At 36.7% G+C, this 27,195-nt stretch overlaps 2 protein-coding genes and 1 long non-coding RNA gene across 6 annotated transcripts; 2 read left to right on the forward strand and 1 right to left on the reverse strand.

Moving 5' to 3' along the window:
- The first annotated feature begins 3,782 nt into the window (after positions 1-3,782).
- LOC145227901 (alpha-actinin-1-like) lies at positions 3,783-18,775 on the forward strand. Of its 4 annotated transcripts, none has more exons than XM_080092859.1 (22): positions 3,783-3,987; positions 6,592-6,696; positions 7,011-7,140; positions 7,633-7,719; positions 8,153-8,240; positions 8,390-8,468; positions 8,582-8,663; positions 8,833-8,918; positions 10,440-10,532; positions 10,870-10,995; positions 11,442-11,623; positions 11,802-11,931; positions 12,108-12,199; positions 12,644-12,752; positions 13,051-13,191; positions 13,653-13,814; positions 14,356-14,514; positions 14,588-14,713; positions 15,025-15,225; positions 15,717-15,800; positions 17,360-17,518; positions 17,634-18,775. In XM_080092859.1, exons 1-22 carry the CDS (start codon positions 3,895-3,897, stop codon positions 17,790-17,792), a joined length of 2,673 nt encoding a protein of 890 aa, XP_079948985.1. In that variant the 5' UTR covers positions 3,783-3,894; the 3' UTR covers positions 17,793-18,775. The 4 variants fall into 4 exon arrangements, with proteins under 4 accessions (XP_079948985.1, XP_079948979.1, XP_079948991.1 ...); XM_080092853.1 differs by lacking the exon at positions 15,717-15,800 and adding an exon at positions 16,349-16,432; XM_080092865.1 differs by lacking the exon at positions 15,717-15,800 and adding an exon at positions 16,831-16,896.
- Positions 18,776-18,815: 40 nt separating this feature from the next.
- Positions 18,816-24,909, reverse strand: LOC145227920 (splicing factor 3A subunit 1-like). Its single transcript, XM_080092884.1, has 18 exons — positions 24,772-24,909; positions 24,432-24,630; positions 24,006-24,106; positions 23,768-23,872; positions 23,509-23,661; positions 23,372-23,446; positions 23,147-23,297; positions 22,614-22,801; positions 22,135-22,296; positions 21,882-22,044; positions 21,571-21,689; positions 21,360-21,503; positions 21,058-21,177; positions 20,581-20,695; positions 20,114-20,279; positions 19,774-19,876; positions 19,417-19,488; positions 18,816-19,195 (listed from the first exon to the last, which is right to left on the reverse strand). Exons 1-18 carry the CDS (start codon positions 24,802-24,804, stop codon positions 19,094-19,096), a joined length of 2,271 nt encoding a protein of 756 aa, XP_079949010.1. The 5' UTR covers positions 24,805-24,909; the 3' UTR covers positions 18,816-19,093.
- A 349-nt stretch (positions 24,910-25,258) lies between these two features.
- On the forward strand, positions 25,259-26,887 carry LOC145227966 (uncharacterized). The gene is made up of 2 exons (XR_013860015.1): positions 25,259-25,748; positions 25,990-26,887. It is a non-coding gene; the product is annotated as an uncharacterized LOC145227966 (long non-coding RNA).
- The last annotated feature ends 308 nt before the right edge of the window (positions 26,888-27,195 follow it).

Consider the following 27,195-nt stretch of genomic DNA (forward strand, 5'->3'; position numbering starts at 1 on the left):
TTTGATCATTTCAATACATCCTTGTGGGTTTGGGTTCGGCGTTGTGATCAGTGCGCGTCCCTGAATATTTTTTGGTGCTGTGCTTTGTTTGAATATATCGTGTTTGTTTGACATTAGCAGTTTCAAAATGTTTGAATCGTAAACTCGCGCGCACATTCAGGTAAAAGGTCAAATTGGCAACGATTTGTGTTACACAAGAAATCGATTCACAGAATTTTGATGCCAGAACAGAACGTTGTATAGGTAGGAGCTTTTGTAAAACGTATCAGGTGCTTTACTTTTACTTTAGTATGGACAATCTGGAATGTTATGTTATCGGTTTTAGTTTATGCTACTATAATTAATTAAGTTTTATGCATTTGTAATTATTGATTATTTAGGCCAAATTTTGTGTTTTTACCAAACGTGATACGTTATTTTTAAACTTTTATGTTTACGTTTTACATACACACCCAATTATTTCAGGTTCCGTTACCCTAAAAGTTATTCTTTTGTGCATTTTTGATACAGATAAATATTTTTAACCAAAATGTAGTTTTTTAGGTAAAAAACAATTATAAATACATTTGAATGAAATAATAATTAAGTGGCATTTACACTGTTATTTTTATCATAAAGTTTATTGATTTCAGTTCCACTGTGGTTAATGCTTCAGTATGATAGGCGATAGCCGCAAAATGTGGTGAGGCTTGACTTTTTAAGTCTGCAAGTCCAACAAACTGGAGTACCATAGCCTGAATATCCTAGCATGTTTGACTGATGTATACTAACCAGCAGCACCGATGAGCTATAGGTCCAGTCTAGAGAGTGTGGCAGCTGCATGCGCTATTTTTTTTTTTTTTAAATTTGCACGACAAGATTTGGGGTTTGCACGCGAAAATTTTTGCACCAAAGGCATTTAATTGGGCTGTCTTGACCTCTTTTACTTGCTTTGCGCCTGCTGAAATTGGCCTTGCACCGTGCACGCGGGACATGGGCCCTGCACGCCTGAGATCTCATCGGGAACTGCCATGTTCTGCAGACTGGCTATAGGTCGAAACAGAGTGCACTGTCTACAAATAGTTTATCTTTGTATGGGCATGTTGCCTTTACAAATCAATGCCATATATAAGAATTTTATTGCATGTGTGCTAGGCTTTGATTCATTTATGCCAAAGTGAAAGTAGTTGGCTACATTTGGATTTTTATGGCCATTAAAATGTAAGAAAGTGAAATGTGTTGGAAAATGTAACAGCATTTCAGGAAAAATGAATTAAATTGTACAACATGATAATAAAATCAAGAGAACAGTGAGATATTGAAATGGCATGTCATTTATCATTAATTCAATAGCTTGTCAATAGTATTAAGTCAATGCTATCCTTATTTCATAAAAAGGGTGTATGTTGTCAGAAATGTGTTTTTTATGTGAATAGGGTGATTGCATCACTTTGATTAACATTTATTCAATGTTTGTTTCTTTGCCAGAGAGTGCTAGTATAGTCACTGCCATAGACCATAACAGCTTTAATCACTCAGCAGGAAATGAAATTTTGATGACTATCCCTCATGTGTTTACAATTTTGTTTGGTAGCTAAAAAATAATACCATTTGTAGCTGGTGGCACTCTTTTTTGTTTTTGTTAAATCATCAAATTTATTTAATTAATCCAAGGTTTCGATTCATTGCTAACAAACAGTTATTGTTTTATCTTTATTTAATTTTAAATAGTTTTTTTTTTGAGTGAGAAAAGGTTGAAAATGTCACTTGAAATGTTTAAGTTTTCTTCTGGCAATGTTTGCCATGTGGGTGTGGTAATAGATGTACACCACATGTCTGTGGTTTGTTGGGTATCTTTTATGTATGAGACAGAACAGGTCATATTGCAATTGTCTGAATTTTTCTTTTCACTGCTGTGTTTTTTATGTGTAGAATTTAGGTTTGGTAAAAGGGAACAGCTTGAATTTGAAGTACTTTATACAATAAGTTATTATGATTGTTATCAAGTTGTCTTGTTTAATCTTACACTTGCCTTCTGAGTTGTTTTCAACCACTTTCCAAGAACCAGTGATAAATGTGCACCTCGGTTATTAATCGAAGTTCCCCACTTTGTGGAGGCACTAGGGTGCAATAAATCTCTACAGCTTCAATTACGCCGGCTACATGTGCGTTTCAAATTGCTTGGTTTGATTGCAGTCAATCATTAACAAAAAATTGTGAGCTGACACCGCATTCCACTTCAAATACCAACACTGTTAGTTGCCCATTGGGGAGGGCTTCAGTGGCACTCATAGGGATGTAATATTTTTAACCCATTTTGCTAGGATTCAGTTGCCTGGTTAATGATTTCTTTTTTAATCCCATATTGTTTACTTCCCTAGACGATTACATGTGTACTGTAGTATTCTTTATGCGCACAGTACTTGACCAGACGTTTCATAAAAATACTTTGTGTCAAAAAACAATTATTGATACTTTTGGGGGATTGTGACAATCACTGATCTTAATACAACTCAAAATAAACTGGTTAGATATATTAAGTACACAACGACAGTTACATAATTAAGGCAATGTTAGATTTACATTGGCCTTAAATGCATAAGTGTTCCATTAAAATTGCTTCAAAACTCCTTAAATGACAGACTGTCTTGGTACCTTGACAGCACAAACTGTGACTACCGACTTCCTATGTAGTTTGATGTCCCAGGGCAGTTAAGCATGGGGACAAATAGAACAAGGTCGTTATCAGCCCTGACAAGGAGTTTAAGTCGTGCCTTGGTCGCTACTTAAGTACCAGTGTGACCTGGGCTGTAGACTTCTAAATTGTGTGGATTTTCTGCAGTTCACCTATGTGTTGTTTAATGTTACCGCACATTTGTGGTCCAGTTCTCGTTGTCACGTAAACCAGGTCATGCTTGTTAGCAAATGTAACACCCCACTGAAAGTTTGCCGACAGTTGCGAGTTGGTCTACTGCACAACCTCTATCTAGTGTCAGTCAGCCTGGACTCAACACTGGTGACGTAGCATGCCAGCTGTCTTACGTGACGAACTTTTTTTGGTACGCAGCCCTATGATGCTCGCCCGTCTGTTAAATTAATTACGGCCTGCTTCGTCGCAGCATTGAAGCCGGCCGGGACGTGCAGTTGTGTCAGCACTTGCGGTAGCCGTCATCTCTTCGCCTGCAGCAAGATACATTATCAAGCCTCGCGGTTCTACAGTTCGACCAGACCGGCGCATACACATTACCGCATAGAGTTCTTTCGTCTGCAGTTGTGTCGCTTTGCGAAGTTGTGAGACCGCTATGTTTATCGTATGAACAGACAGCAGTATCGGACATGCGGATGATTAGATTGGATTTCTAGCAAAGCAACTTTCAGTACGTTTTGGACAGTTAGATTGGATTCTCTCATGGAACAGTTATAATGTTAGGTAACGTTACCACAGATACGACAACTAGCCGAACAAGAACATGTTGCCATTTTACTCTCTAACCTGCAAAAGCTCAAAGCGTTTAACCTGTACAGTTTAAAGAGTGTCACTTAAAAGGTTGACTGCCAGTATAACGTGTACACGATCAGCGTATTTTGGCAAGTTTTGTGTATTGTGTCACAATTATTTTAGCTCGTCGTAAAATCTACATTGAACTTATTTGTATGTGAACGTTTTTGATCGGTTAGACTCCCTTAAACCTTTGCCGGGGTTGACTGAACGGAGCTCCCTCGAAACTTTGTAAAGCTCTACTGAGCGACCAACGTAAACGATGCAACGGAAAATACTGTGTAAACTGAGTGTCAGACAATTTGACTATTCTGAATCTATTTTTAGGACACCAGTGTTGTAAGTAAAACAGTTCGTAAGAGTTGACACACCTGCGTTTACACCACCGTGGCCTGTTGTAAACCTGAACAAATACGATGGAACAACAAACAGAAGATTATATGCAGCAGGAAGAGGGTTGGGATAGAGAAGGACTTCTTGATCCAGCATGGGAACGACAGCAGCGAAAAGTAAGCTCACAGTTCTGTGTACTTTACGTCACAACGGCTTGGTCTTGATCAAGTCATAAATCGTGTTTTGATCATGTCCTATATTTGGCCGAGGGGGTGGACAGAGGCGGACGTTGATATACTTTGTTTATAAATTTGCCATATTCTACCCTGGTTAAGCGCCTGTGTGGTTTTCTGCCCTATGTATGTACATTGTATGAATGCGCTGAAGGCCGGTTAACCGAAAAAAAGGTTGTAACCATTTCTCCCCAATCGTCCTAAATGATGACATCGACCTTTTAAGGCGGCGCGGAATTTTTATGAGGCAATGTTACGCAGTTTAAACGTGCGTCTGTCGTTAATAACTTACCCATACTCGTTCAGCCAACAGGCAAACTCAGGGCTATCGGTATGAATAAGGGAAGATGAGTTTCGAGATCTCATAACCGCGTCTTGTCAGTGCGGTCCAAGTACCTGTAGCACACTGATTTAACTACATTCATGCGTGTCAATGCCGCGCGCGCATTTTATGCCCCACTGCCTGTGTGTACGCGTTGGGCGCGTCCTTTAGTTCTGCTCTCACTATCACTGATGATTTTGGTCAACAAATGAAACCGGCCCATTTGGAATTCGGCTCCAGAATTTAGGTCGCCAGATTATTTGGATTTTAGGTAGGTGACTGGACCGGCCGGCCCACGTTCTCTTGCCTTCATCCGCGGCGGAGAAAAGCGTGGCCGGTGTGTGCGCAGGGCGCGAAATGAATTACAACAAATTGTTTAACCTTTCGAAACACTATGTGCGCAAAATTTGTTTAAGGGCCGCTTTTGAAATTTGCAAGAGCAATGTCCAAATTTGTGTGAAATATGTAATCACTTGGTAGATCGAATTTGTCAACTTGGATTCAATTTGTTAAAAACAACAGCTTGACTGGACAAGGTTTCCTATGTCTGTTCAACAGATTACACACTTAAATATGGTGTTGTTTACGTAATCAAATCGGCCTTTATTGTCAGATTAAAACCGGTACTGTTTAACATAGCGCACTCATTTCGAACCTTGTTGTCGGTTTAAGCGTTTGGCGCGAAGCTTCTTGTTTGTCTATAAAAGGGCAGTGAATCGGCGAGCCGTATTACATGCCCTGCTCCTTCCGTCTCTTTGCTTGCTCCGCTCCGCCTTTGTGTAGCAGGCTCCGAAATGCCGTTGTGTGTTCAGTAAGCACGGGTGAAGAGATAGATCTCACCAGCGACCGAATCGCATTTTGTTGGAGTGCCCACCACCACAAAATAGGCACCTATGAATGTTATCGGGCAAATTGCATTCATGTTACTATTGTAGATGTTTCGCAGCCTTTCGCTCCAGTCTTACTGTAACGCAATTTACTTAATGTAACGTAATGTAAATGCCTGTGCCTGGGGGTTTTTTGATTGATTTTTTGTGAACAATATGTGGAAAATGCATAATTGGTCTTATTTGAAATTTGTTATTTGAACACTGGGGCGAAAATGCAATTACTGTAAGTAAGTTTAATCTGCCTAATCGCTGTGTAGACTCATTAAGCTAAACCCTGGAAAATCATATAATACACAGCAGTGGCCTATTAGCAAGATTGTTATCGTTGGTTGCGTTTGTGTGCTTACTCGCCTGGATAAGGCAAGCGATTTCTGAAATATTTCCGCAATTGGAGTAACGACGTGCAGTCCCTGCGTCATACCGTTCCGCCTGATTTCGTATGTCCACACCTCCTTTACTCGAGGTGAAACGGGTTCATGTTTTAAGTAGTTCATATTTACACGTTGATCCCGTGGGACACATTTTAACATGATAACTGCAGGGCACGAACAATTAGCTGCAAGCCTTTGGCGGTTTATTATGCCGTCTTACCTTTACAAGTTCAGTCTGTAGTCGTCATTGCCATGCCTCGCGGCAGACGTGGATGCATGCACGCTCGTAACTTGAGTTAAAGATTGCCTTCGGAAGCGTCTACGTGTACCGGTTGTTGATGTCACCAAGCAATTATATACTCGATAATTGACTGCTTCTGCAATTTTCGCATTGCGTTTTTAATCCAAAGGATATGCACATTAGCATTCAGCTTCCTTTTATAGGTCGCTGGGAAAATCCATTTTGTATTTAGCAACTTGGGGTTCCCCCTTATTACCGGTTCAAGTTATTGTAAACCCCAATTGCAAATAGGGTGGGTACTTCAAAGTTCAAAAGAATATGGAGGCCAAATACATTACCTTTCCTAAGGAAATCCTGTTAGTACTCACTACTCAGTAATCTTAAAATGCTTTACCAAGCAGTTTTATTGCCTATGTACATGCCACACACTATTATGTATATATACCCTTAGATATACATTTTCAGCATAAAATCCCTGCCTGTATGTATGATGTATTGAAACCTATGTGGGTGTAGAATTGAAAAGAGGGCTAAACAATACATAGTTTTTTTCTGTTACCCTAATTTTCAAATTCCCCTAAGATTTTGCTACCAGTTCATTTAATATTTCATTGCTGACATAAATTTGTGAAATTAAATTCATGTTGTAAAATGTAGACCAGCTGTCTTGTTATGCTTACTGCACTTTTTGTTAATCAGAATTTATTTTTCAAATGTTTACAGACTTTCACAGCTTGGTGCAATTCACATTTGAGGAAGGCGGGTACATCAATTGACACAATTGAAGATGACTTTAGAAATGGACTCAAACTTATGCTTCTGCTTGAGGTAGGAAATTTGTAAACTGATAATATCACACAATTTGTTTGTTTGTAAGTCTTGGTGACTCAATGTACAAAAGGGGTCACTATTATTTGCAGTTAGCCTTATATGAACTATTAAGCATTTTACAAACACTGCTTTCGGTTTAAACAGTTAAAATACATTTAGCTGAACTAAAGACCAGTTTCCAAAACAACTATATTAACATATACAGCACTGAAATAATAGCTGTGTTTATTGATTGTATTAGATATCTCATTTGTTGTTTTAGAATGTAAGCTTTTTTTTGGGCATTTAACGATAACTGTTTGTTTTACAAGGTCATATCTGGTGAACGTCTGCCGAAACCTGACCGTGGCAAAATGCGATTCCACAAGATTGCTAATGTCAACAAAGCCTTGGACTTCATTGCAAGCAAAGGAGTAAGGCTGGTTTCCATCGGCGCAGAAGGTTTGTAAAATCTGTGAGGTTAAAATGCTGATGGTTTATACAACTTTACTTTAAATACATGTAGAAATAGGTCAAAAAACACCCATTGTAATGTGAATGGTAACGATTTTGTAATAGTATCCACTAACCAGTGTGTTTGTTTGTGTAACCCACCTTGCAAGGTATATATTTGCTATTTTTATAACTCTGAATTGCTCGGTAAATATATGCCTTCTGGTTAAAAAATGGTTTTATTCAAACAAAGCAATACATCTTTGTATTTTTGGTTGACCTTTTATCAGCATTTTTTTACTCTGGGCAAAATATTTTTTTTGTTTTTTACTTAATGCTATTTAAATAAGGCACACACAAAAACAAAACATTAACAAACAAATGAAGGACAAATTTTCTGTACATGTTAACTTGTGTGTGTATATATATATTAGTTATTCTTTTTCAGTGGTACACTGCTTTAAATAGCTATAAAAATCACATTTTATTGTTTTTTTGTAGAAATCGTTGATGGTAATGCCAAGATGACTCTTGGTATGATCTGGACCATCATCTTGCGTTTTGCTATCCAAGACATCTCTGTTGAAGGTATGTTGACCATAATGTATACGAAATATTTTTGCTTGACTGACAACAAAGTGTTGTTCAATGTGTCCTACCTTTGATTTCAAGCAAAAAAGGAAGTCTAGTCTTTGTATTTAAGGCAGCTTCAAGATGTTTTTCTGTTGCTTATAAACTCTTGTCTGGATGTCTACAGCTGCCTTGCATAGGATGTATGGGCACCCACTCTTCCGGCATAGTATTTCCTTATACGCGCTGCATGCATTAACAGCCCATAAACACAAATATCTCATTAACATGCTGTTGCCCAAAAAGTATATATATGTGCCTAAAAAATGGTTGCCATTTTAAAACATAGTCTATAACCTAAGTGTCATTTAAATTTATTCTGCATAAATTAAAAAATAAAATTTACAAATTCATATCTGAAAGTTTAACCTATTGTTGTGTTATTTTGCAGAGTCTTCTGCCAAAGAAGGTCTACTTCTGTGGTGTCAACGTAAAACTGCACCTTACAAGAATGTTAATGTTCAGAACTTCCATATGAGGTAACATTTTTTATTTAGGTGTTTTGGTAAAATTATTGATTTTTGTGGCCCTGTATTGTTTGCTTAGTTGGGAGAATTTTAGACAATTGTAAACCTTAAATTTGTGCTATTTTCTATCACAACAAATAACCAATAATGTAACTTTGCAGTTGGAAAGATGGTCTTGCCTTCTGTGCTCTCATTCATAGACATAGGCCAGACCTTATTGATTATGACAAACTTCGCAAGGTAAGAAGTAGTTGTAAAGGAGAAACATAATTCCTATGTATATATTCTAAAAATGTAATAAGATTCAATATTTTTTCACCGCATCTTGTAACAACATATTATATTTTTACAAGGACGACCCCCTGACCAACCTTCAAACTGCATTTGAAGTGGCAGAAAAACATTTGGATATTCCTCAAATGTTGGACGCCCAGGGTAAGCTTGTAGTTCAGCTTAGAGATTTGCAGTTTAATTGCGTTAAATCTAACCAATGTTATCAGTAATGTTTTAGGACACAAAACACATTTTGTTGTCAACAATGTGTCATCACGTTGTCAGCCACAGTGATTGGCCAGAAATAAAACAATGTGTCATTTTAAAACAGAACTGGTTGATATGGCTAAGCCTGACGAGAGAGCTGTAATGACATATGTGTCATGTTACTACCATGCATTTTCTGGAGCCAAGAAGGTATTTGGCCAAAAAATGAACAAGTTTTCCTTTAAAAGCAAAACTTTCCTTCCTTCTTGGCTACCTTCTCCTGACAAACCTTTTCACTCTCTTTCTGTTCCTAATTTTATTTATCCAAACTGTCACACCTTAGATTTATCTATCCTTTAACATTATAACTGCCACAGGCAAAGCTCATTTCCCTGATATGTGATAACTGATATATGTTGCAAACTATTATATATTATAAGCCACATCACTCATAGTCCCATGTACAACTTAAAAATGCCTTTTATACAAATTTGTTGGTAAAAAAAATTCAAGTAGAATTTCAGCTATGGCAATTTTGCTCTTGCAGAAATGTCTGAAATTCCATACCCAGATGAAAAGTCTGTCATGACTTATGTTTCTTGCTTCTATCATGCCTTTGCCGATCAAAAACCGGTGCCTAAGTTTGTTTACTTGTCATTGTCGTTGGCGGGATGAACTCACTCTTCACTTACTTTTCATTTTCAAAACCATTGAATGTAAATAAATCTCTTCAAACAGACCCGCCCATCACAAACCTCTATAAATTTTTGTGGAGAATCTCTGTGAACTAAGCTCACCCTAGTTCAAAAACATGTATACAATTTACAAGCAAAAGTGGAGTTAAAATATGAAATTTTCTGAAATGAATGTATTTATCCTGTGTTTATCTAAACAATATATTTATCATGTGTAAAAATATATCCGCAATAAGTGTCATCAACTGAATTATCACATGCCTGTTGAGCATCAAACAAATGACCTTGTGGCATAAAGATGTCACAGGACACCCCTAGCAGCCTCAGAAAGCCAGCATGTTATGTTTTTGGAACATATCTGAGTGGGCATGTAATGTGCAATCAGCAGTATTGATGGGTAGACTATAAATGACATGAGGTAAACTGCACATAACCTGGAAAAAATTGACGAAATCCTAATCATTTCACTGAACGACATGACCATTTCCCAAGGCTTCATTTGCTTAAACAGCTGCCTTCTATGATAAAGCCTTGTAACATCTTTTTATTCAACTACCTGTACATAATCTTATCATGCATTAATTTATTTTTTTCCTTTTCTTTTTCTTTTTTCTGTCACCTGTCATCCTTCATTTACATCTTCGTCTCATGTCACCTTTCCTCGTCACCAGACATTTGTGACATGGCTAAACCTGACGAACGCTCAATTATGACTTATGTTGCCGCTTTTTACCATGCTTTCTCTGGTAACGATAAGGTAAAGCTTCAATCTTTGCTGTTTCTCACTTTCCTGTAAACCACTCTTGCATTCTTTTCTCATGTGCTTTTAAAGTGTGTGTTTTGTAGTGCTGCTAAACTTTTGTGTATATTTTGAAATAAAAGTGTGTTTTTTTCTCAAGTTTCTATAGAAACATATATTTTGGCTAAAATAGCAATAAATAATACTTGACGAAAATGACTAGACTTTTTATAACTGTTTGCTTTTTTGTGTTGTATGTAATAAACATTTAACTTTTATGACTTTTCATGGAATTAGGCTGAAACTGCTGCCAATCGAATCTTGAAAGTACTTGGGGTGAACCAGGACAATGAAAGACTTATGGATGAGTATGAGCGATTGGCTTCAGATGTAAGTGTGGCAACTTGTGGCAAAAAGTATTTTAAACAACAAGACTTTTATTCAAATTTTCTGGACAAACTGCAAACCTCAGTTAATCTAAAGAACCTATTTGGACCAAAAGGTTTGTCTGGATTAGGCAAAGATCCTGATTAACCGATGTTGATTAGTTCAGTCCTTACCACATTACAAATTATTTGCACCTCAAGTTTTGTCCAAATTAGCCAAAAAATAAATGAATCTGGTTAAACTGAGGTTTGCTGTACATTGCATTCATAATCGGACAGTTTACCAATAAAATCTTATGCTGCTGTGACCAGTAGTTTATGGTATTGCTTTATTTGTAAAGTTGTTGGAGTGGATTGCAAGAATGCGTCCATGGTTGGAAGATCGAACCACAGACAATACAATGGAAGGAGTGCAGAAGAAACTGGATGATTTCCGAGACTACAGACGTTACCAGAAACCACCGAAGGTAATGTACATGTTCAATCACAATACGTTTCTCCTTAAGCTGCATATGTTTAGCACTATTTCTAAACAATAAATAGCAACTTTTTTATCTTAAAATTTGTAGTATTTTATATAATTACGGGTCACCGGGGACTCAGTATGAGAGATGGGGGCAGCAGTGGCATATAATAACAGACTAAAAACTTTCATCCATTGTTTTTTCAAGATATAGAAATTTCATAATAGGCATCTTTGGTATCTAAAAACAACAAACAGCACTAAAAATCATACACAAGGTATACAGTAAACAGTAAAGTATAAACAAGAGTAGTAAAAACCTGCTGACAGCAAGTTTGAATTGGACATTCTGTTTGCACAGTGCAGCGAAAAGCTGGAAAAAATGCAGAATCTGAGATTTTACAGTTTTCCTATCTGTTTTTCAACAAACAAACAAACATTTTTGTACAGACTGATGACAAAGGAAAACTGGAATCAGCATACAATACCCTTCAGACCAAACTTCGTTTAAGCAATCGCCCAGCTTTTATGCCATCTGAAGGAAAATTGGTATCAGATATTTCAAATGCATGGAAAGGGCTGGAAGGTGCTGAAAAAGGCTACGAGGAATGGTTGATCTCAGAAATGCGAAGGTAAAAATATTTTTTAAAGTACATGCCTGTTCAATCTTTATTTATTATCTTAATTTTGATTTTGAACACATACATAGTTTATCAATAAAATATAATTATTTTAATACTTCAGAATTGAATATTTCACATTTAATTAAAACATCTTCAATCTTTCACCTGTGTTGTGTTATTCCATCAGACTTGAACGATTGGACCATCTTGCAAAGAAATTTTACCACAAAGCTGGTATCCACGAGGCATGGGCCAAAGGCAAGAATGAGATGCTTTTGAGTGATGATTACAAAGGATGTACCCTCATGGAATTAAAGGTAAGACATTTGACATGAATTAAATTGAAAAAATCACCAAATATTTTTGTACACATTTTATGCAAAGATTAATATTAAACTTTAAGTTACAAGAATTTACCACTGTAAATATGGTGTCAGGCCTAAAAGATTATTGGTTCCTGTTTGATTGTTTTTTATCTGTTAATTGTTTTTAGGCTTTGATGAAAAAACATGAAGCCTTTGAGAGTGATCTTGCAGCCCATCAAGACAGAGTTGAACAAATTGCCACCATTGCTACAGAATTAAAGTAAGTTTATTGTCTGGGTGGTTATCTAAGCATGAACAAAAGGAAATAGTTGTAAATTTTGATGCATTGATTTTTATAAGTTTATAATGTCCATGTGATGCATTTATCAAATTTCCATAATGAGTTTAAGCTTATTGTTAGAAATGCTTAATGGAATGGATCAATATGCTAATATTGTTTTAGTTTATTTTCGGTTAGTTCACGTGACTGAAACATACTTCCTTATGAGATAGCAGCTCGCATCTAATTCACCTGTAGTCTAGTAAATTAAATAGGTATTATCGGATATCATAATCAATTGAGACTGACGTTGTGTAAAATGTTGACTTACATAATACCATTTAAACATACAACAAAAAATTAAATGTGCAAAGGTAAAAAAGTACTGATATTTTTCCTTCATATTACTACATGCATGCAATAACTTAAATGTTCACCTTGCAGCCAGTTGAATTATCATGATTCAAACGTTGTTAATGCACGCTGTGAAGCTATTTGTGATCACTGGGATGTCTTGGGAACTTCCACCCATGCAAGACTAAGTGCCTTGGAGGTAAGGAAACACATTTACAATAGTATCATACTTCTTCAAAAAAGGTGTACCTTGTTATAGCTCTTGCTGAAAAACAGTTAGAATAAAAATTTGAACTGCATAATTAACTGTGTGTACTAAAAAGTATACTGTATAATCATGAGTCACCAAAAACTCAACCAATGAATACCACAAGCTTAAGTCATAAATCATGTTGTTAAAAAAGATTAAGCAATAAATAAAGGATCATGTTTTAATTTGGCCCTAACATATGGAAGGTTTAATAAAACCTTTTTTAAACACCTTTTTTCCTATGTAGAATATGGAACAAATTTTGGAATCTTTGGAACAACAACATCTTGAATTTGCCAAGCGGGCTGCTCCTTTCAACAACTGGATGGAAGGTGCAATGGAGGACTTAGAAGACATGTTTATTGTTCACACCATTGAGGAAATTAGGGTAAGTGACAGAATAGGTTGAAATATTATGACTCTTTTCCACTGAAAGATTAATTTGCCGTACTGCCTTGTTGAAAAAGGATGCTTTTCATCATAGAAATGTACTCAGTATTATCAGCAGAGATGATTTGTTTAGGGTTGGCCTGATACCCAGTTTCATCAGGCAGTTAATAAGCTTTAATAGGGTTATTTTCCTTATTGCAACTCTGTTTCTGCCTTAAGCTTTACCTTTAATTGATCTCACGGCAAAAGCAAAACTGAAGTAAAAGTATGACAACTAGCATGAAAGCTGATTTTGTACAATGTATTTGCAGTTTGTATTAATCAAAGATTTTTTTTCAACCGCAAACAAACATTATTGATCTAAAATGGCCTTGTCACTGTTGAAATGTAAAAACATTGTATCACTGTAGTGTATAAGCAAGCCGAATAAAATATTATGTGTTTCATCTTTTTGTTTAGAACCTGATAGAGTCGCACGAGAAGTTTAAGTCTACAATGCCACAAGCTCAAAAGGAGAAGGAAAGCATTCTGGCGATTGATGAAAACATCAAAAAGATACAACGCCAGTACAGCTTGAAACCAGCAACCACAGTCAACATTTACACTTCCATAACACCTGAGGTACTGTTACATTGTTTTCCCTAGACCAGTGGTTCTCAACTCGCTTCAGGCCATGGACCACCAGTTCAATAAAATAAACATCGTGGACCAGTCGATTGTTAATTTAGGATAAGCATCCACAAAAAGCATGTTGGCTTCTTTCAATACATAATTTAATTTTATAGACAGATAACAACAAGTGTCCAATAACTTGGATAAGCTTTTTTTGTACTGAATATTCAATGAATTATATGCAACTCGCCTATTTACAATATAACTAAAATATATTTAACGTCCTGTGGACCACACAAAAAGTCATCATGGACCACCAGGTAGAAATCACTGGAGCTACAAAGCATTATAGAACAATCACCAGTTTGGGTTGGCTTATACCACATATGAGTTTAGGTGGAAGATTGCATATGCAAATATTTTCCGTTGCTTAAAATATCGTCAAAAATTAGTGCATCCGATGCATCCAAGACAATCATTTTCTGCATATGCCCTTGAGTTTGGGTTTTAAGTGTCAATTGTTTGTGAACTTGTAACTGATTTCCTGCAGGAGCTCGATCAGAAATGGAACAAGATTCAGGATATGGGTCCAGTACGTGACCGTCTGCTTCAGCAGGAGTTTGCTAAGCAACAAACCCACGAACGACTTCGCCTACAATTTGGAACCCTCGCAAATGAACTTGGAGATTGGTTTACTGCGGCCAACGTTGTAAGCACAGTTTTTTGCTATTTAATTGTTCACACTACATTCTTTGTAATAATATGTTGTCTGTTGTCACCAGGACTTGACCAAAGTGGCCCTTGAAATGAAAGGATCCCTTGAACAAGTCCATGAGGAATTGTTGGGTTTCAGACGTATGGTGGAAGAACGACAGCCCAAAGTTGATGAACTTGAAGGTTATCACCAGGTGATTAGTGTTGTATGGATCAGACTGTTATCGAGTTTGCTGATATTATTTTTGCCACAAACTCAACGTTTAAGACTAAAACTTTTTTCTTTGTCTTGTTTGTGTTTGACCAAAAAGTTTTTTTAAACCAAAAAGTTTTTTTACACTTGTTGTAAAATTTAAAAAAATAAGTGGTTTAGCGACTTGGATTTACATTCTAAATAGACTTTTCTAATCCTGGGGTGCCTATGGGGTTAATAACAATGCTTTCAACCCTATATGATTCTGACGACTTTGCCTGATCTCAACATTTTTTTTTTTTTTTCCCATAGGCTTGCCAGGGAGAGTTGGTGTTTGGCAACGACCACAGCAAGTACACAATGGAACACATCAGAGTGGGCTTCGAACAGCTTAAAGCCACTATTGCTACCACAATCAATGAGGTTGAGAACCAGATTCTGATGCGAGATGCCAAGGGACTCACACAAGATCAAATGAACGAGTTCAGATCATCCTTTAACCACTTTGACCGGGTACGTAGCGTTAAGTTTGAAGCTGTTTTGAATTTGTTAAAAATTTGTGAATTGTTGGGGGGATTGTTTGTGGTCTTACACCGTTGGCGTAAAAAATTAAATCAGCCATATTTTTTACCAAGTAATGAGTTAGTTGTTTGTTCAGGCAGTGTGTATTTTTTAACTTAACTCAGTAAAACGCACTGCCTTTATTCAAATAAGTAATTTAAACATGCTGATAAAATTTGTACACGTCACAAAAATGCATGTGATAGATTTTGCTTTTATTGTCTTTAAAACAGAGTTTGTTATGTAAGATTGACTTTAAGACGAATTGGGCGTTATTGCATGCATTCGAATTTGAAATGTTACAAGAATTGTGTAAAACACATCCATGGCACTCATTTCACTTTTTCAATAACTTTGGTTAAAAAAACCTCTATATCAGTATAAGTTTGCCAACCACCCGCTCAAGTAACATATTATTTGGCACCCTGATATGCCCTACACAGGATCACAACGGTATGATGACTCCTGAAAACTTTCGAGGTTGCCTAATCATTCAAGGGTTTGATGTGACCCCTGACACACAGCAGGTAGCTCGACCTCCTAGGGGGCAACCCCTACACTCGTAACCCCTCCCTCAGCCTTGAAGCTACGTAATTAGTTGGCATGCCTCGTAATGCTGGTTACTTCACTGTCTATATCACAGCATCAGTTTCGGGTTGGTTTCGTAAACGCTGTGTTTGTTAAGTACCGAGCGTTTGTTTTGTTTAGTGTGCGCGGAAATTGAGTCGAGTCTCGCTCTATGGCATCACAAGAGGCTTCCGCATTAAAATCACTATGCAAACTTGGCTTCCGCATATGACTCTATCCTTATACAGCAAGACGCTGCTGTTGAAAGAGTGTATATCGCTTTTTAGGTTTCAAATTTACCTGATTTAAAAACTACACGCGTTTGCCCAACCAACCCGACTACATGCTTTTGCCTCAGTCCTAACACGACTTACTGCTGTGTTTGCCTGTCATGCCTTAGCCTGCCTCAGTGTGTGTGTGAATTTTGTCTATTGGCCATGACTAACTTTCGGCGTCGCCTTGCGTGTTTTTCTTGCATGCCTCCCCGCCTGCACCCCGCTGCCAACAGGACCAATCGGGTCTACTTAACGGTGATGAGTTCAACGGCTGCCTTACCTCCCTCGGTTACGAGGTCGACAGGAAAACGGAAAAGGTAACGCCCCAAAAGTGGGCACCAGCCTCCGCGCATTTCGCGAGCAACGCGCGCCGCATCAGCGTATGGAATGCCAAGAAATACACGAGTAAACATTTTTTAGGGGAGAAGGGTCCTCGAATTTCTCTTTAAAAAAAATCTGCACAACAAAAATGGATAAAAAAAATCAAAATTGTCTTTATAAAGTCCGAAACGTTTAGGGGTACAAAAAGTGCATGTGTGTGAACTTGCCCGCTGCGGTCTTATACCAACTGTAATGTTGGGCTCTTCCCTATAAGCAATCGTGGTGATTGCATTCCATTTCGTAGTTCGTTTACTCCACAATTCGCCTTGGCATTCCACACGAAACCTGTTTGCCTTTTTCTTCTCATTTCTCTTTACCTGCCTTCTTTTCTTAGAAGCGAAAGGGTTCTCTCGAACCCGATGACTTTGCAGCTGTCCTTATCTCAATGGGTTATCGCCTGGTAACTATTTTCTCTCTTTTTCTTTTTAATCTTTAAAGTTATTCTATATTATTCTAAAATATTCGGAATTTTAGCCCACATTAAAAAATCTTTAAAAGCACCTCTTTCTCATTGACCTATTTTTTCCTTTACTTCCATCTGTATCTTGTTTTACCTTGTTTGTGATAAAAGTGATGTTGTACATTAACAGGCTTAACCTAACTGTGTCTAATCTAGTGCTATTAATATTTTAATGAAACAAAACTAACAATGTCATGTAGCATTGGTTGACTTAACCTAATACTTGTTGCTTTTTACAAATAGATAATTAAATACGAATTATATCATCAGTAATTTACACATTATCTTAAAATAGCCGAAATGTTTAATAAGTGTTATTTAACGTGCGTTTGTTAGTTTTCATTAAATAATAGCTTGCTTGCGCCACCAAACGACAGTTTTAACCGTATTTTATCCGCACAAGGGCGAAGCGGAGTTCCAGCGTATTATGGCTCTTGTCGACCCGACTGGAACTGGAACCGTCACCTTCCAAAGTTTCATCGAATTCATGACACGGGAAAGTACCGATTCCGATACCGCCGAACAGGTCATCGAGTCTTTCCGGATCTTGGCTGGCGATAAAGTAAGTAATCCCATTTTGACAATATTCATCAATATAAAAACCAACATTTGTAAAATTGGATCCATGAAATCGAAAGAAAGACTTCCGTATGTTTAACCACTTGCATTTTCCGTAGCCTTACATTACCGCTGATGAGCTTCGTCGCGAGTTGCCACCCGACCAAGCTGAGTACTGCATCTCCAGAATGTCGAGTTACAACAGCGCCGACGCCCCACCCAATGCCCTCGACTATCAGAGTTTCTCTACTGCCCTCTATGGCGAATCTGATCTGTAGACATCGTCCGCATTTCGCACTCGGTCGCGTGTTTGCGAGGGGCTGTATTGTTTTGGCCTCAAAAGATATCAATAAAGACAAGTTTGGTCTGCATGAAGATATAAAATGCTGCACCCTTTGTTTCTCGTGTTTTTCTGCCGTAGATTTGTATCGCGTATGCGTTTCGATCATAGTGTTTTCAGGCACTCTCTTCCCGTTTAATGATACAGTAAAAATCGTGTTTTTTGTTTCGGTTGTAACTTACCATCAAAGTGACGTTTTCACGCATGTTTGTAACCGCTAAAATGAGAAGCATCAAGTTTTAAAGCGACATCATCAAAAAACGTGTAATTGGATGAAAAATACAAACAATAGTTGTAAGGATGAGTGTAAAACAATATTGGTGTGAAATAACATTTAAGTGTAACTCGCATCCCCGTTATAAACTACTGCCCCTGGTGATCTCCTTGCTTGCGACTTAGCCTAACTCAAAATGTGCCTTTCAGGACTTTATTCGGAATCCATCAATCATTTAAAAAGTACTAAAAATGACGTCACGCAAAAGCTCGTACGTCATAGCGAGTTAGAAATCCGCCACTCCGGCCTTGTATTATTATCTTCCTTTCAATCACAAATCCATTTGATCGTGCATTTGTGTGTGTGAATTTTGTGTGCACTTGCCTCATGCTAGCAGCAAATGTATCACAGTGCCTTCCGCAGCTTTCGATAAACACCGCTATCTCGTGTGCCCCCCTTTTCCCCGCTGCAATTAATCACCCCCTACCCCCTTTGTATTGCTTGTTGTGTCCCGGTTTCCCCCGAATTTCCATATTCAGGTTGTTTTACTTCGTTATGATCTTCATTTTAACAATTTCACTTGCGGTTATAGTGACCGTAAAAACACCTGAATTTAATGAACCGGGATTTAAAATCTTCCCACGCGATCTTGTACATAGTATAATAAGCGGGCAATTAAATGTTATCAATAAAAAAATCTCAACGAATATATGTTGGTGGTAGAGTATACGAAAACAACAAGAGAAATTTGGTTCAATCTATTTATTGACTTTAGATGGCAGTATATACAGCAGAAGCGTTTGTCCATTCATCCAAAATCGTAAGCAGCACCAAAATTAAATTGAAAGAACTTTTTGAGTCCCAATTTCTGACCCAAAAAGAGAATCTATAATTGGATCAGTTCCTTGACTTCAAAAATCAACTCCAAATGATACCAAGTTGAATACATTTTAAACGTCCACAACAGTATACCAAATTAATTGGTTTATCAGCGGGTAATATTTATCCGTAAGTGTTGAACCAGATTATTTTTTTCTTCCTCCTCTCTCTTTCACTTGCAAAGATATCATAGAACCACCCGTCATATTGTAGAAAGCAAGTGAATTGGAATCCTTGATAAAGAGGCCCTGTGCAGAAAATAGATAAATCAAGTTTTATAAATATTAGTTTTAAGCTAATGGATAAGAAAAACCAAAAACACACAAATATCCTGTGGTATTTTTTTTCAATATAACACTATTACATTGCTAATAAACAGCAAAAAACAAAAATGTATCAAAGAGCAATGAATGTGGACAAAAAACGGCCAACAATCCAGAAAAGTCAGGTAAATTTAGATGAAACTTACATCCAGTTGGAGTTTCTGTTTTCCTGCAGGCATTCCAGTGGCCTCATGGATTTTAGCTTTGATGACAGAAACCTAAAAAAGAAGAGGTTGCATATAACACACCGCAATCGACCCCAAAAGATTGATGGGATTGACTCTTATAACTTCAAATAATCGGAAAAAATATTTTAACTAATAACACACTTGCTTGGATTTAGAGTGGCATGCTTTAATAATAATCATTGCGTTTAGTGAACATTTCACCAAAACAACAAACACTTTAAGTACTGTACCTCAATCATTTTGCAAATTATGGGTTGTTGTGTTTTGCAAAAGATTAAGTTATGGTCACAAACTAAACTTGAAATGTAAATTTACCTCATCAGTAAGTGGCAATGTAAATGTAAGTGTTTGTCCTTGTAACTTCCACTCAGCTTTGTCGGGATTGTTGGGACATTGGACACGGAACATAACTGGTCCACTGCGACGAAAAAACATTTTAGTATTTGTGTCTGTGTTATTTGGTTGTACAATTGAATTGTCAAAATTCATTTAATATACTGACTCTCTATTGAGCTCAACATTCTAAGGAAAAAGCAACTTTATTGGGATATTAACAACATGTGTTTTTATTTGTTGAAAACTCTTAAACCATTCTGTAAGTTTAAGTACATGCTTGTTTTAGATTATGTTTGGTAAATGTAGTTCTTTTACTTACTTGCTCTGTTGAAGGAAGGCTGCTGCTGGTATGAGGTCAGCTTCAGTGCGAGCTCGTTTAGCTTGTGGTGGTCCACCTTCCATCATCTGGTGCATGTGCATGGGTTGCATCATACGAGTTTGAACCATTGGTGTCTGCATCATCATTTGCGGACGCTGGACTGCAACTGTACAAATGAAAAATTGGCTTTAAAAGTAGTTACTAAATAAAATGGTGGAAACAATTTATTTTTGTTTAGTTTTACAAAAAAAATAACAAACTTTATAAATTTGACTGTTTTAAACGTATTTTCCCTATTTTGACAAACATGTTTAGAGTTTGAACCATGACTTTTTTGCCAAGTTAAAGTGCCAAGTCTGAGTTGCGACTAGGGTTGGGATTTCAGTATCATATTGGATCTCAGTATAGTATATATTTAGCTCAGTATAAGTATGTTAAAACTGCAGCATGTGTTTTTGCATACTTACTCAATTGTGGCTGAGCTTGTGGGCGAACCATTGGCACTTGCTGTTGAACAACCAGGACTGGGTTTGGTTGTTGAACTGGAATAACTGGTCGCATCACTACTGGTGTTAGTTGGACCTGATCATACAGCAAGGGTTACAAGGCAATTGCAAAACATCAAGATTACAAATACGAAAAACAGCCTCTTTTTTCTTGTGGCTAAGAAAACTGGCGATAAACACACAAAACCATTTTAGTTGAAAAAAATATTTCTATTTGATCTGCTTGGAAACAAAATATAAACTGAAATCGCTTGCTAAAACTACTAAAAGAGTTAAGCAGGCTACATTTCATCCAAAATGTCTCCACAGCCTGCACAATATTTTCAACGGACATTTGGTCTACATATTGCAGGTTGCACACACTAACCTATGCCACTAAACAACCTAAAGCTAAGCACTTGTTTTTTTGTCTTACAGCCAAAGCAGTATAATACATACATGTTGCTGCACTGGTTGAACCTGGACATGTGGTCGAGTTGTTACAATAGTCACAGGTTGAGATTGGGGTGTTGAGAGTGGTGTTGACTTTGGTGCTTCCTTCGGTTTGTCATCAGTGGTCTGCATACAGAAATCAGAATAGGACAGTAAGCTAACTACCAAGTTGCCAACCAACTTTTTTCACTAGTATGCATTTTGACAAACAAATAATTCAGCCAAATCTAAATTAAAAGGCACATACTTATTCAACCGTATTCAAAACTTCAGTTTTTATTTTAAAAACATTTGAAAGTGAGTCAAACCTTTGGTCCAATCTTTTCCAGTTTTTCATCCACCAGCATGCCCTGTGTTCTTTGAATATGTTCCAACTGTTCTTCAATGGTAACATTTGACTTGGCTTTCTGCTGTGTGGCAGTTGCACTACTAGAATGTCCATCCCATGCAACCTAAAAAATTGCAGTGTTATATAGCTGATGTAAAGTATTGCAAAAAAAACACAGAAAAGTAACAAACTTTGTCGTCTGGTTGTTCTTCCTCTTCCCCGACTTTTTTTCCAATCCCTGTTTCCTCTACACCAAAGATATCTGTACGTCTCTCAGCCAGACCCTTAAGTGATGCCTCGATGTCACTTCCTAAATAGAAAAATTAAATCGTTTTTATTTGAGCTAACCACATCAATAAGAGAATTCTAAAAGGGTGTGATCAAATTAAATCACATTGATCTCCAGAAATCACCAGTTATAGACAAATGTTAGTTAACCAAATGCATTAAACAACTATAAAGGTGCTGAGGAAAAGAAACCCATAGATCAAAAAACATTCACCTGCAGCAAATACTTCCTCCTCCTGTTGTCTTTCCATTATCTGTTTTCTCTTCTGCTCCTTCCAGTTGGGATCAAGTAATCCATATCTCATATGCTCCTGCATCTTCCCTGCTGGGATTTTCTCTCCAGTGATTGGAGACACCATGTAACTGTCAGATGATGGCTACAAAAAACGATCCCAATAATTAGAAGTTTTTTTCCAGGTCTATTATCACCTTGTGGTTAACTCAAGTAAACTTTTTTATTGTCTTACCTTAACAACTTGTGGGGTTTCGTTTTTGGACTTGGGATTGTAATTTCTAATGATAACATCATTGCTTCGAATTGGAGGCATTGGTGCCTTGATGGGAGGAGCGGGCTGGATGCGACGCATGGTTGGTGCTTTTACCTCTTCTTCTTCCTCTTCTTCAGAGCTCTGAAACATATTGCATTGAAAGTCTTTTTTATGCTATTATGTTTAAAAAAACAAACATTACACAGTGTCTTCCATGTGCTCTTTTTGTGCCATTTTGTTATCTTTTTGTAGAGATAACAAACATTTCCAACACAAATTAGGGCCATGTCAATCTTAAAGAAGCTAGCACGAGTTGATACACTTAAAAGTTTGTTGAGTGCTTTTAATGCAATGTATAAAGTCTCAACTATATTTTATTACTACACATCAGAACACCACCATGTTACTGTATTTTGGCACAGTGTTTTATTAGACAATGTACAAATATACTTCTTTACCTCCTCCATATCCATGTCAACCAACTGTGGATGTTCTTCTCTTCCTTCATCATCTTTCTTCTCCACCACCTGCTCCTTGTTTTCCTCCTCAATTTGCTTCATTGCATCCTCTCCATACTTCTCAATTCGCTCTTGTTGGAGCAAACGAGTGCCCAACTCATCCACAGTAACAGGACGAGGAAAGTTACCTAGATGAGAAACAGTGAAAGTGAATAAAAAATGTCTCTAATTTATTTCAGTGTATCATCACGTAGATGTTGTACAAAAGGCCCAGCTACTGTGTTTCAGTCAAATTAGCATGACATACCATACTTAAGTTATAAAATCTTGCCAAATTCCCTCTACATATTTTATTTGTGTAAAAATAATGCATATCCTTATGTATTTACAAAAGAATATCTAAAAAAAGATGTACAACAGAGTTTGCACAAAACAAATGTATCGACCAAAAACATGCAACTATTTATTTTTAAAATATGATGACTCCCTAGTTCAAGAAAGACAATGTCAAATTTGCTTGCTATAGTTTTTACCTCTTTCTTCCATTTGAAAGTCAACTGTCTCAACAACCACAAAATCATGCCAATCAATCTGTGCATACATCAGTCTTTCCTTCTCAATCGCAGCCTGTTCACGCTGCTTAATTCTCTCCTCATGTTTGGTCCAAGCAACTCTGTACTTCACCTGTCAACAAATAACCAAGGGTTAAGTTTATTATTCTTTTCTCAATGTAGACTAGTATAATTCCACAAACTTACATCATCTAAAATAAGCTTTGGGTTTCCAAATTCTTTCTTTAGCTTCTCCATTGTACTTTTTGGTGGAATAAGAATCTGATAAGTTGGAAAACACAATTAAATGCATTACCTTGCTGCAAATCACTGTCCAACAATACCTTGCTGTACTGCTCACATAACTTGGTGAAATACTGAAACAAGGAATGTTGTGGCCGCAAAAAGTCAAATTGAAAGTTTTTGGCTTCTCGCTGCATCAGCTGTGTCAAAAATGTTCGACCATTTCTTGCAACAAACTGGGCTGTGAGCCTCACCTACAAACAAAGATTTCTCTTTTGAGCAGTCAAACAGCACAATATTATATATACATTAATTTTAAAAAATAACATTCAAAATAGATGATAAAAAGCTTTTGCTCACCACATCCAAATCATAAGCAGCAATTGAAGGTGGATCAGCAATAAACTCATATTGCGCCGGTGGGTCTTTCGGGACAAATTGTTCTTGGACAACAGCTACAGATGGCTGCAGAAAATACAACTCTTAAAAGTCAGATACATATTTGTCTTTTGATTAGATATACACACAACAATTGTTTTCAGGATCAATTTACATTTCTGGTCTTCAGGATAGGACAAATCTAAATCAAGGTACTAACCTTTACAGTGGGAAGAGCAGGTTTGGGGACACTTGGTTCTTTCGCTTTGCCTTCAATGAATTCCTTGACTTTATGACGATAATATGCATGATATGGGTCATCTGAAACAAAATTACTAGTTACTGACTAAAACAATATACATGTCTATAGCATTAAACAACACAAGTTTCAGTTAATGTTCTCATAACAGTTTTTATGTTACACTGACTTTCCTTATTTTCAAACAAATAATGTTTAGGAGCAAAATATACAATTCTTTTCAGTATATATTATTTAATGATAAGACTGGTCTATATTGCACTAAAAAGCAACCTGCTTTCACAGATAAACATTTAGGGCTTATATTTAATATTTTCACATGTGGCAGTAAACAAACTTCATTTAATAATACTTTCATTTAACACAGGTCTTTTTTGTTTTACTTACTATTGTTCAAAAAATTAAACTTGGAATTGTTAATTTCATTCTGGCGAATTCTCGCTTCAAACTCTGGTCCATTTCGTCCAACAAAACTCGCAGTTTTGTCGACAATGTTTCTTACTTCTGGTGGGGGATAAATTATCCCAATAATTGGCTTTGAAGATTGTGTTTCATCTGCTTCTGGTTCTGGAGCATCACCAGTAACCTTAAAAAACAGCAAACATGCGTTAAATACAACAGTCAACTGCAGTTACTGTCAGAACTCTAATCAGCATATATTTTCAATTTTCAATTTTCATACACAAACACAATAACTTTTTTATAAACCAAACGAAAGTAGTGTTACCCGAATATCATCTTTTTCAGTAATCGGTGGCATAGCCGTCCTTCCAAAACAAACAGGATCTTTAGTTAAATCTACTCGCCTAAAGCCACAAAAAAAACGTGTATGCAGTTCAGACTGACGTTAGGCGACGAAGGTACTTTTTGTGAAATCAATCATGCGTACCAAAGAGTATAGAAACACTCTTTGGTATTTCTATTTTTAATACTCTTTGTGCGTACACAACTCGAAAGCAGGCTTCAAAAGTAGTAAAAAATAAAAACAAGTTTAGTTTGACTGAAAACATAGATTTTACATAGCACCAGTACGCAAAATCTAGGCTAAAATACGTTTTATTTAGGATAAAGTTTTAAGTTGCATTATTTGTGTTTGGGCAAAATTTACTACTAATTTTTGCTAAACATATAAATAATGTACTCGTTATTTTGGGGGGCCTAAACCGAAATAGTTTTTTATTATTTCAATGTGAAAAATGCTGTACCATCTGTGAGCACCCGATTCGTCAACAAGTGCTCGATTAGAAGCGCTTGTGTTATGAAAAAATCCCCGTTTCTTATCGGGCGGTGTTATAATTTTAGAACATGTGTTATAACACAGCCCGATTTTATCGGCAATGGTAGTGAAGCATTAAATTTATTTTTTATTGAAAAATATTATATTTTCTGTGGAAATAATCGCCGGTGAAATGGGTTTTACATGAAATTGGCAGTTAAATGTGAACTGTTATGACAAAAGCAAACGCATTTTAAGCAGCGAAATAGCAGCAGTCCCAGATTCTCCTCGATTGTAAACTGTAAAATACAAAATGGGCAAAGGTTGTTGTATCTAATAGGCATCCATGTTCTGATAACAAATGGAGTAATAAAAAGTGACAGTTCAGGTGGGGGAAGCATTTCCAGTGCTTCATGAAGCAAACTAAGGCCCAGCACACTATCAAATGAAGGACTTGGGACATTGGATTTGAAAAGCAATGATACATGGTAAGTGGTTGTCAATTGTCATGATATGCTTGTCATTCTCAACTGTTTCTATTATTTTAGCAGATGGTCATTTGTTATTTTTTAGGCATGTTAAAAAATATGGTAGCTCATCTCTAGTGTGATCCTGGTTTTGTAAAACATTGGCTTTCATTTCTACTGGCCTAACTCAAGCATTTTTGTGTAAACTCCTACTTGTCAAATTAAATGTTGCCTACACTTTTTCTTTTATTTTTTGTTGCAGTTCAACATCTGGAAAACTGAATAGAAGCAGAAAAAAGCAGCACAATCATTCCAAAGGTAATTCAAGATTGCCTTGGACAACATGGAAGAAAGTAATTGATTGTGGAAGAATGGTGTGGGTGAAATGAGCTCACTGAAGTGTCAGCTAAATCATTGATGCATACAAAATGCTTCTTGCCTCGCTTGCATGGGAACATTTTATTTTAAGATATTCACCACACACTTCAGTTTTACATGAATCGAAATATGTGTGTTTTTTGCCGCTGTACTACCCGAAGGCAGGTTTATTTAACAATTCTTGTGCCCAATTTAAAGCAAACTTGTTATGTTAGATGTGTTCAATGATTTGTTGGTGTTATTTTAATCTCGTACCCAAATTAAGGCAAACTTGTTGTGTTGGTTAGATGTGTTTAAACATTTGTTGGTATTAACGCTGTCTTACCTACATGACATAATCATGGCGTCGTTAAAAAAGCATCTTTTGGGTAAATATTTATACATTTTCACTTTGATGTAGACTCTTTCAGTAAAAGTGATTCATCAGACAGGAATGAAAAACCTTTATTTTCAACCAGTAATCTCTATGATACAACCTCATCTTTCACATGGTAGCTGGTTTAATTTTATTTCAGTAACTCGCAACACATTGCATTTTCAGCTGAACAATGTTGTTTCACCTTTTTTGTTTCTCAGTCTGTTCACTTGATGACCCCTTTTTAGTGTACTCATTGTAAATGCAGGTTTTTGCTTGATAAATCAATCTTCTAATTATTTATCCTCTTCACATTTATTTCTTCTTTCATATAACTGTGGCACCCAATATGAGTATGTTATTGTGTGGAAATTGGGTTTATGAGGTGCTTTATTTTTTCATTAATAAAATGTTGCCCTTAACTGTGCATTTGTTATTTCATCATTTTAAGTACTAGTATTAACTGGTTTAAAATCACAAAGGGCTTGATGTAAACAAAAACGGTTTCACAGGTCAACTCTAAACTACATCTAGTAAACGCATAAAAAATATCTTTAGAATCTAACCACCACATGATAAATGAGAGGCGTACATCATAAGCGAACGAAGGGCATGACCGCTTTAAAATGATTTTTCGCGCTGACGACCTTTGTAGCATATACAGGCTCCAGATCACAAACGGATTAAGATAAATGAAAACGGTTTTCACAGGTCAACTCTAAAATACATCTAGTA

This window comes from Phallusia mammillata, chromosome 1, assembly GCF_965637545.1.
Source record: "Phallusia mammillata chromosome 1, kaPhaMamm4.hap1.1, whole genome shotgun sequence".
In the NCBI taxonomy this organism is placed as follows: Eukaryota; Metazoa; Chordata; class Ascidiacea; order Phlebobranchia; family Ascidiidae; genus Phallusia; species Phallusia mammillata.

What these genes read in the sequence shown, in the direction of transcription:
- LOC145227920 (XM_080092884.1), bottom strand. Translation starts at nt 24,804, where the DNA reads ATGCCACCGATTACTGAAAAAGATGATATTCGG. An exon ending in AAGAACAACCAGACGACAAA is followed by an intron (nt 21,504 to 21,570) that starts GTTTGTTACTTT and finishes GCAATTTTTTAG; the next exon opens with GTTGCATGGGATGGACATTC. An exon ending in TTCAACCAGTGCAGCAACAT is followed by an intron (nt 20,696 to 21,057) that starts GTATGTATTATA and finishes CTGTATGATCAG; the next exon opens with GTCCAACTAACACCAGTAGT.
- LOC145227901 (XM_080092859.1), top strand. Translation starts at nt 3,895, where the DNA reads ATGGAACAACAAACAGAAGATTATATGCAGCAGGAAGAGGGTTGGGAT. An exon ending in GTACCCTCATGGAATTAAAG is followed by an intron (nt 11,932 to 12,107) that starts GTAAGACATTTG and finishes AATTGTTTTTAG; the next exon opens with GCTTTGATGAAAAAACATGA. An exon ending in ACACTTCCATAACACCTGAG is followed by an intron (nt 13,815 to 14,355) that starts GTACTGTTACAT and finishes GATTTCCTGCAG; the next exon opens with GAGCTCGATCAGAAATGGAA.